Genomic DNA, 10135 nt, shown 5'->3' with positions numbered 1-10135 from the left:
TATAGAACAGACTTGTGGACTCTGGGAGAAGGCGAGGGTGGGATGTTTCAAAAGAACAGCATTGAAACATGTATATTATCTAGGGTGAAACAGATAACCAGCTCAGGTTGGGTACATGAGACAAGTGCTCGGGCCTGGTGCACTGGGAAGACCCAGAGGGATCGGGTGGAGAGGGAGGTGGGAGGGGGGACTGGGATGGGGAATACATGTAAATCCATGGCTAATTCATTTCAATGTATAACAAAAACTACTGTAATGATGTAAAGTAATTAGCCTCCAACTAATAAAAAAAAAAAAGCAAAAAAAAAAAAAAAAATAATGCATGGTGAACATGTAGTACATATGGAGCTACCTCATCCTTGCAAATGGATTCTTAAACTATAGTGTGCTGAAAATATTAAGGGGGCATTTAAGCAAAATATTTGAATGGACATTTCTCAAAGTAGGATGTTTAAATGACCAATAGTACATGAAAAGATGTTCCATACTCAAGTAAATTATCTAGCAAATGATGCAGCTGTTTTTTTCTGAAGCTCTTGCAAAACACTGGTGTCAAAATATCAAATGATTGATTTGGGATACCATTATGTGCAAAAGTTTCCCTCTCCCTCAAAACTTTCCCTATAGAGGGAACAGACCAGCTTTTCTCCTAACTTTTGGCTTTTCCTTTTATAGAGACAGTAACAATTATATATGTAAAGGATCTGGGGCTGACTTACAAACACACACGCACACACTCCTGTCAATTTCTCAGTGAAAAGTTTTGCAGAATATTTTTCCTGTCATTAGCATCTTGATAAATCCATGGTTTTTGCTCCTCTATTTCTTTAATTTTGTGTGTCACAGTAGTTATGTCTTACTGTAACTTTAAAGTTCCTCATAGATTATTTACTTGTGGTTTCTTAGGTGATGTTCTTTTCATTCAGTTAATTAGGATTCATTCAAAGTCCTATGTATTTAAGTAAAAATTAGAATTACAAATTTCCTGTTTATAGTATATAGTATTATAATGCATTATCTGCTTTAACTTGGAATTATAAATCAAAATTTGTGATGTTAGGAAAGGCTTGCCATTCACATTAAGATTTGTTGTACAGAGAAAAGTGTTACTAGGAGAGGCAATCTGCCTTGAGTCCTGAGCATCCTTGTATGTTCTTAAGGCCCTGACCACTCTTTATGCAGGCAGGTCATTTCTCAGAGTTTATTTGCAGCAAGCAATTTGAGGCATGAAGTAATGTGTTTCCCTTTCTGTGGACACAGAAGGCTTGCTTTTGCTTACTATGAAAGCAGTGAATTCTCCAAACTGTGGGCATCTTTCCTAGAACACTGTGCATTGCATGTGCCATCATCCATGATGGGCTGTGTCAGCTCGTGGGACTTGAGGATCATGGGGAACTAATACAAACCAAAATGAAGCCAAGGCTACTGCTTTTACCATGGGTAATAATGTCCTTAGGACTGGGATTCTAGTGCCATTTGCCATAGCAAAAGCAGGTTAAACAGTAGCAGGTTAATATTAACTTGTTAATTTGTAGATAATGTAAAATCTCAGATTGCACCCCTCTTGACAGGTGTTTCCAAATATTATTCTCTAAATCAATTATACTGGGGCAATATTTCCAGTCTTCTCAGGTGGCTCAGTGGTAAAGAATCCACCTGCCAATGCAGGAGACCTGGGTTCAATCCCTGGGTTGGGAAGATCTCCTGGAGAAGGGAATGGCTACCCACTCCAGTATTCTTGCCTGGAGAATTCCATGGACAGAGGAGCCTGGCAGGCTACAGTCCATGGGGTTGCAAAAGAGTGACAACAACATTTCCCACTAGGATAACTTTTGCCATATCTATGTACCATCTTTGCTATTAACATAGTATTCTACTTCATGTTTGTCTTCAAGCTGACTCACTTATTTAATTTGAATATTTTTTGCAAAGGAAATTTGGGTACTTTTTTGAAAAGGAAACTTTATAGCACTGCCTTAATCTAAACTATCATCACTTGCCTTAAAGATTTATTAATATACACTCAAATAAATACATGAATATGTGTGTGCATGCTAAGTTGCTTCAGTAGTGTCTGACTCTTTGTGACTCCATGGACTGTAGCCCACCAGGCTCCTCTGTCCATGGCATTTTCCAGGCAAGAATACTGGACTGGGTTGCCATTCCCTTCTCCAGGATCTTCCCAACCCAGGAATTGAACCCACATCTCTTATGTCTCCTGCATTGGCAAGCAGGTTCTTTACCACTAGTGCCACCTGGGAAGCCCCAAATACATGGATATTACAACTTAAAATAATTGTGTTATTATCTGAAATCATCTCCAATAGGCCCTTCTACCTTAATCCCAAGTTATCTGATTACCTCCAGAGTAGTCATTGCTGGGACAAAGACTATCACAACCAATGTTTTTAGTTAGTGACTTTTGAAATTAAAAATTTTTCCTTTAAAAAGTTCCCATCAAGCCCTTTTGTGAGGGAAAAAAAAGGAATAAAGGAAGTCTAGTGCTCTGACCTGCAATGGGACAGTTGTCTTCCAGGTATGCATGTCCAGGACAGCCTGGAGAGTTGGTGCCTGCTGCAGGCTGGAGCAGAGAAACCAATGTCAGATCATCTTGGAGAGGGGTGTGCCTTGGGGGAGTCCTTCCATGTCCTGCCACAGTGCCACTCCTCAGTACCAAGGGGCTGGATTCAACCAGTCTTATAATGCTGGCAAGTGAGTTCCTGGACCTTCACCTTCATCCATCAAGCTGCTGTAACCTTGAAGAATGGTCTGAAGTGATTAACTGCCCCCAAAATGAGCATCACAGAGGAAAAATAATACACTGTTGGTACAAGTGTGATCCACAGATACACATATAGTTATGAAAATCTGGATGCAGATATAAATACACAGTAAGTCTTACCCAGCACTTTCATACATTTCCAATAAAGAATGGGAATATAGCAAAATCTGACTTGAGCCTCCCTTTAAAACTTACACAAGTCTAAGGGTATCTTTTGAGTTGGTGAGGAGGCCTGCCACCAGTTTTTTGGGAGAGATCACTCACCCTAAGGAAATGAAACTCAGGAAGATAAACCAATCTTTAGACTCAGAAGCAACCCTGACTAAAGCATAATGTCTCTTATTCAGACTTATTTTCTGGTCCCACCCCTAAGCAGACCCATTGTGTCTGAGTCTTATAGGGAAGAGGGGTTCTTTGATTAAAATCCCTAAGTTGCCAAGGTATCAGTAAGATATCACAGCCCAAGTGGCCCTGCATAAACATCTATCTAAACTGAAGAGATGGGCATTTTCCCCACTTCTGTAGAGCTCAGACTGGAGAATCAAGCGGATTCCAAAGAAATATATTGGGCTTCACTATTTGAGATTTCTAGCACATTAGCAGTGTTAGGGGGCTGAGAGGTACAGAATCTGAATGAAGGGGCAGAAATATCCAGTACATGTGGTAGTATCAAGGGGAGGGGCATAGAAGGTTGGGCAGGCACAGGAGGAGAGAAAAACAAAGGTGGTACCCAACTAACAGCTGTCTGGATTTTTTCTTCAGCACAGGTGAGGACTAATCTTCTCCCTCCAAAATACCTAAAACAAATCTCTTAGGATTTGGCATCCTACATGGGCATATGGGAATAATAGCTTGTCAAATATAGCTCACAGTTAGTACCTTATTTGGTCCTCATGAGATCCCAGAAAGATCATTATTATCTCTATACTGCAAATGAGAAAAGATATAAAATTTATTTTTCTAGCTAAGAGGTCTGGTGGTAATTTGGAGTTCACATTTACTTCTAAAATTCTGCTAATAAATATTATGTCTAATGCCTTTAGAAATATACTAACTACTGTTGGTTACTCCTTTTTTTGTTATAAAACTTTTATTATTTTTAACAATAATGTGTGTACATTCTAGGCATAAGGAAAAATACAAATAAGCTGAATTAAAAAAATCACTCATAATCCTACCACTGACTATATTTTTTGTCTTTCATCCTTCACATATTCTTCTGTGTATATATGGAATATACAAATGTACCTTTCCCTTTCAAAAATATGATATTCACATATTGCTTAGTAACTTTTTTACATTTTATATCCTGTCAGGAATCTCTTTTTGTACAAATGAGTAAAGCTGTCCTATTAAAAGGCAAAGACTTGTAGACTGGTTTGAAATAAACAATGAGATGCATCTAAAACCACTAATAGCAACAAGTTAAAAGCAGACAGATGGACAGAGATATACAGGACAACAAAAAAGAAAGTAATGTCAACATCAGAAAAAATAGAAATCAAGGTAAACTACATTAAATAGGGGTAAGGATGGTTTCGATTAACCTTCCAACGTATCACTGTAAGTTTGTTTCTGACTCTTCTTATCTCATCAATTTCATTCACATTTCTAAACATATCTTCCTTGCTTAAATGCCTGTTGTGTATATCTTCTTTAAATTCCTGGAGAGACTGAATCAGTCTTTCTCTAAAAGTTTCTTCTGTTTTTTCCTCCTCCTCTTGCTTTTCCTCAGGCTTTGGTACTTCTTCAAGTTTTGGTTCATTCTCATTTTCTGGTTTTTCTTCAATTTTTTGACAGGGTTTCATCTTGTGTCTCCCTTTCTTTCCCTCTTCCTTTCTTTTCTTCTACTTATTCTTCTTTGAAAACAACTACTTCTAGGAAGCAAGAAGGATACGTCAGCCACCAGGGTTTCCCTGAGCCTGCCATTCTCACCTCCATTTTCTACCTCCTCACCTCCCTTGTCCCTCCCTCCAGCCTTTTCCGAGGTTCTTCTCAACCATTTCTTTCACACAAGGCAGAACGCAAGACCTTCCTAGAGCACAGTAAGCTGGGAGAAGAGGGGTGTGGGGGAAGAACAGAGGGGCCCGCGACCTCAGTCCCTCCTTTGCCCACCTCCACCCCAGGGGTCTTCATAATATTTCCCTCATCTTCTCATCGGATCACTTTTCTTCCTGGCCTTTTTAGAGCAGCAGACCTGCAGACCAACGGGAAACGGGAGGAGGAGGGGATAAGAGTGGGGGTGGGGCGAGCGCTCCGCGGACAGATCAACACCGCGCACTTTTCCTGTTAAGGTTCTCGGTTATGGAAACTTTCCCATCCTCTGTTTCCCTCATTTCTCTCCCTCTCCATAGTGCCAGTTAGCTCGAATTTTCCATCAGACAGGGAGTCGGAAAAGCAGATTTCCAAACTATCGTTAAAAATGGGAGTTGGGGGTGGGAGGATGGGAGGTGTTGGGAAAGTGGTCTTAGGTGGCAGAGGATGATTATTTTTAAACTATCACAGGTCTCCTTGTCCTTCTCCGGGGACCCCTAGTCCCTTTCCCATGGGTAATCATTTCCTGCAGACCTGGAGGTGGGAGGTGGAGAGATGGACTTTTCCAGGGCTTTCTTAAATCTCTGCTTCTAGGCCATCCCCACCCTAGAAATCCCCAGGCAGCATCTATTTTGCCACCAACCTGAAAAATTTCAGCCAGTAGACTCCTTCTCCTTCCCCACCGGCTACCGCTGCTGAAGGAAGCTGGTACCCAGACGGGAACAAGGACCAGACTACCAGGACTTCTGCACACGTCGACTCGTGGTCACATGAGGTCTACGTCACCAGTGATCTCTGGCCCTCAATTTCCACTCCCACCAAAAGCGGGGCAGATGTGGGCCAGTCCTCTGCTCCCTCCCTGCTTGTACATTTGGCCCTATCCATCTTTTTTGCCTATCCCAGAGGGGGAAAATGTTATTTGCCTTTCTCTGATTACTAGGGAGGGGCTGCATTTTTTTCTGGAGCTACTAAACTTTTTTACTTTTCCAAGAATTCTTTTTCTTGCCTTCTGCTCCCAGGATTAAGAACACTAACCTACATCCATTGCCCCTGCCCCAGTCTGCATTTCAGCTGCAATCTGGTCCTTGGCTGTTGTGGAATAGGCTTGGATTGGCAGTGGGTTGTTTCTTGAAAAAAAAAAAAAAAAAAAAAAGAGCTGAGCGGGGGAGGCCTGGGGACAGAAGTATTATTTTTAATGTAGCTTTAAACTTTAGTCTTAATGCTTTTCTGTTGGGGTATAGCCCCAAATCCTTTCTTTTATTATGCTAATACCCTTGCCCTACTTGCCAGCCTATAGACACCTTCCATTTTATACAACCCCTGACAGTGCCCTGGTAGCTGCTAGATGGGTTGCTGCCCTATTCATGAATTGTTGTATAAAGCCAATTAGTTCCTCACATTTATTCAGCTGAATTTTGTTTTTCCAGTTACTTTTTAAAAATATAGAACAGTATTAAGTAAAGTGAAAAACTACATTAAAAATATTGCTAAAAGATTTTGGTGTTAAAAAAGTAAAGATAAATTTTTAAATAAATAAATAAAAGAATTATTTTTAGATAAGGATAATTTTTTGGGAGGGGAGAGGAAGGGATGAGCTTCCCAGGTGGCCCAGTGGTCAAGAATCTGCTTGCTATATATATGGAATCTAGAAAAATGGTACTGAAGAATTTATTTACAGGGCAGCAATGGAGAAACAGACATAGAGAATAGACTTATGGACATGGGGAGAGGGGAGGAGAGGGTGAGATGTATGGAAAGAGTAACATGGAAACTTACATTACCATACGTAAAATAGATAGCCAATGGGAATTTGCTCTATGGTTCAGGAAACTCAAATGGGCTCTGTATCAACCTAAAGAGGTGGGATGGGGAGGGAGATGGGAGGGAGCTTCAAGAGGGAGGGGACATATGGATACCCTAGGCTGATTCGTGTTGAGGTTTGACAGAAAAATAACAAAATTCTGTACAGCAATTATCTGTCAGGAAGCATTTAACAAGAGGCTTCCTGTGTGCTGTTTTGGATCTGTCAGGAACCCTCTGGCCCTTATTAATTCAGGAATTAAGAGGAGAGGCACGCCTTTCCCGGGGCTGAGGAATCCAGGCATTTCTCATTACGGTGATAAGTACCCTCTTCCTTTTTGAGTCATACGGTAAAAGGTAAAAGGTGGTTGTTTGTAACTCTCTCTTTGATAGGGATCGTCTTGTGTTTTCTAAGTCTGGAATTTTAATCTTTATCTTTGCTGAGAATAACCACCTTGTAAGACAGTATATATGCACACACCATGTTGATTAAAACACCTTTGCTCCATCAGAGCTTGGGTCCCCGTGTCTTTCTTTCTTTCTTTCTTTCTTTCCTTCTCTCTCTCTTTCAGGCTAATTCCTTGGAGCGCGGAGGCCCGCTGAGCTCACTTTCTTGCCCGGGCTTCTAAGACCCTCTCGAGAAGGCGCACTGTGCCTTCACCCGCTCGAGAGGGCGCCCGGTGCCTACGTGCAGCAGCGCGAGCCCTAAGAACAGGGCTTTCCGCGTAAACCAGGGGATATCAGCCTCTTTCTCTCTCTTACTATTCTTATCGTCAACTCCGGACCACCAGGTTCTGGTCCATTAAAGGACCAACAATTATCCTTCAATAATAAAAAAGAATCTTCCTTCCAATGCAGGAGATGCAAGAGAGGTGGGTTCGATCCCTCAGTTGGAAATGACAACCCACTATAGTATTCTTGCCTAGAAAATCCCATGGACAGAGGACCCTGGTGGGCTACAGTCCATGGATTTGCATAGAGTCTGGCATGAGCAGAGGAAGGGAGCAGCGAAGGTTTTATGAAGCAGATTACTTCTTTTTTAGGGGGATGGAGAAGGCATATGTGACATTACCTTACTGTTCCTTGACCAGAAAATTCCAGGCTGGTTGATTTAAGATTACATTTCTGGGAAGAGGCTGAAACTGCAATTAGGTGAGATATTAAGTCTAGGTTTGGTATCATTGGCTTTAGCACAAGAGATGAAGTTTGGGGTCTGTGGTTTTGTTTTGTTTTTTAACAAATTCATGTCTTTTTATAGTTGGAAAAAGCAAAGACAGAATTACTTCAGTTAAATGAGTTAGTATGTGTACAGTCCTGAGAATAGTGCCTGGCATATGATAAGTGCTTTAGAAGTACAAACTATTATTATATTTATATTTTTAAAAATCATTATATTAGGATTTAATTTGGGGAAAAGAATTCAAAATGAAAAAAAAAATCATGTTTGATTCCAGAGTCTTGGTGGTGATATTTGCCAGGAAGTAATCAGTTTGGTCCTCTGGATGCTGTCTTCCCCAGGTAGCGAAGAGCCAATAAGCAAGAAGATATACCAACCTGGAACCTTCACTTCTATCCTTCTAGACTATGTTCTAGATACCTAGGACCCTAGAGTATCCTGCCCAAAGGACCTGGAGTGGAAATGCAAGACTTGCTTATGCCTCTTCTTCAAGTCTATCTTCTTGAGAGTGAGCCCTATCCCCTGTGGGTTCACTCTAGGGTGAATACCCAAGAATGGATTTACAGGCTCAAAGGGAATGCATATTTAAGTACTTAGCAATTGCCTAAGGGCTTCCCTGGAGGCTCCGACCATAAAGAATCTGTCTTCAGTGCTTGAGACCTGGGTTGATTCTTGGGCTTGGAAGGTTCCCTGGAGAATGAAATGACTACACATTTCAGTATTCTTGCCTGGAGAATTCCATGGACAGAGAGCCTGGTGGGCTACAGTCCATGGGATCACAAAGAGTTGGACACGACTGAGCAACTAACACTTTCACTTTCAAGAACTATCTAGAAAGGTTGACCAATTCAGATTCTATAACCTGGAAATAAGTGAGAAAGTTCTTGAGGGTAGTGCAGAGCTTGTCAAAAAGTGCTTTCACTGAACCTGCTTTCAGACAATAGCGACTGTCAATAGACATAAATACCCAGAAAGAGTATTTATGAACAATGAACCTGACCCAGCAAGGAAGCTTAAAACAGGCCAGGGTAACAGTAAGGCCATGGGGTCAGGATACAGTCAGACTGGTCTCTTTCCTTCCCACCCTCCGTCTAGGTCCTGCCAACCCTGTGAGGCCTAGGTCAGGGTCTTTTTACTTCCATGAGGCTTCCTCTGACTATTTTGGGCTAACTGGCCTTTGCCTTCTCTGAGCTCCTATTGACCCGGCAGTCCACCCTTTCCATAAGCCCTTTCTCTGAAAGGTCTCATATGATGGGGATTCTGCTTTTCCAGCTATATCATCTATTCACAAGTGTTTTTGAAACCATAGAATAGTGTATGAATGTCAACTAGATTTATCATGGTGATCACTTTGCCATATATACAAGTATAGAATCACCATGTTTTACACCTGAAACTAATATAGTGTTATATGTCATTTATGTGCTCAGTTGTGCTCAGTTGCTTCAGTCTTGTACAGCTGCTTGCAATCCTAAAAGATGATGCTGTGAAAGTGCTGCACTCAATATGCCAGCAAATTTGGAAAACTCAGCAGTGGCCACAGGACTGGAAAGGTCAGTTTTCATTCCAATCCCAAAGAAAGGCAAGTGCCAAAGAATGCTCAAACTACCACACAATTGCACTCATCTCACATGCTAGCAAAGTAATGCTCAAAATTCTCCAAGCCAGGCTTCAACAGTATGTGAACCATGAACTTCCAGATGTTCAAGCTGAATTTAGAAAAGGCAGAGGAACCAGAGATCAAATTGCCAACATCCATTGGATTATCATGAATGTGATATTCAGATGAAAGTGAAAGAGGAGAGTGAAAAAGTTATCTTAAAGCTCAACATTCAGAAAATTAAGATCATGGCATCTGGTCCCATCACTTCGTGGCAAATAGATGGGGAAACATGGAAACAGTGGCTGACTTTATTTTTCTGGGCTCCAAAATCACTCCAGATGGTGATTGCAGGCATAAAATTAAAAGACACTTATTCCTTGGAAGGAAAGTTATGACCAACCTAGGCAGCATATTAAAAAGCAGAGACATTACTTTGCCAACAAAGGTCCGTCTAGTCAAGGCTATGGTTTTTCCAGTGGTCATGTATGGATGTGAGAGTTGGACTATAAAGAAAGCTGAGCACTGAAGAATTGATGCTTTTGAACTGTGGTGTTGGAGAAGATTCTTGAGAGTCCCTTGCACTACAAGGAGATCCAACCAGTCCATCCTAAAGGAGATCAGTCCTGGGTGTTCATTGGAAGGACTGATGTTGAAGCTGAAACTCCAATACTTTGGCCACCTGATGTGAAGAGCTGACTCATTTGAGAAGACCTTGATGCTGGGAAAGATTGAGGGCAGA

General features: G+C 41.3%; 1 protein-coding gene across 2 annotated transcripts; it reads right to left on the bottom strand.

Moving 5' to 3' along the window:
* Window positions 1-314: 314 nt before the first annotated feature.
* TCEAL9 (transcription elongation factor A like 9) lies at window positions 315-5591 on the bottom strand. 2 transcript variants are annotated; one of them, XM_020901500.2, is made up of 2 exons: window positions 5460-5591; window positions 315-4659 (listed from the first exon to the last, which is right to left on the bottom strand). In XM_020901500.2, the coding sequence occupies exon 2, from the start codon at window positions 4588-4590 to the stop codon at window positions 4294-4296; it is 297 nt and encodes a 98-aa protein (XP_020757159.1). In that variant the 5' UTR covers window positions 4591-4659; window positions 5460-5591; the 3' UTR covers window positions 315-4293. The 2 variants fall into 2 exon arrangements, with proteins under 2 accessions (XP_020757159.1, XP_070320728.1); XM_070464627.1 differs by having other exon boundaries at window positions 315-4656.
* Window positions 5592-10135: the final 4544 nt, after the last annotated feature.

The sequence above is a fragment of the Odocoileus virginianus genome, unplaced genomic scaffold, assembly GCF_023699985.2.
Source record: "Odocoileus virginianus isolate 20LAN1187 ecotype Illinois unplaced genomic scaffold, Ovbor_1.2 Unplaced_Contig_37, whole genome shotgun sequence".
NCBI lineage: Eukaryota > Metazoa > Chordata > Mammalia > Artiodactyla > Cervidae > Odocoileus > Odocoileus virginianus.
Note: the sequence above shows the minus strand (reverse complement) of the source record. Positions and strands in the feature narration are given on the sequence as shown.

Coding starts and splice junctions, on each gene's coding strand:
- TCEAL9 (XM_020901500.2), bottom strand. CDS start 4,590: ATGAAACCCTGTCAAAAAATTGAAGAAAAACCAGAAAATGAGAATGAA.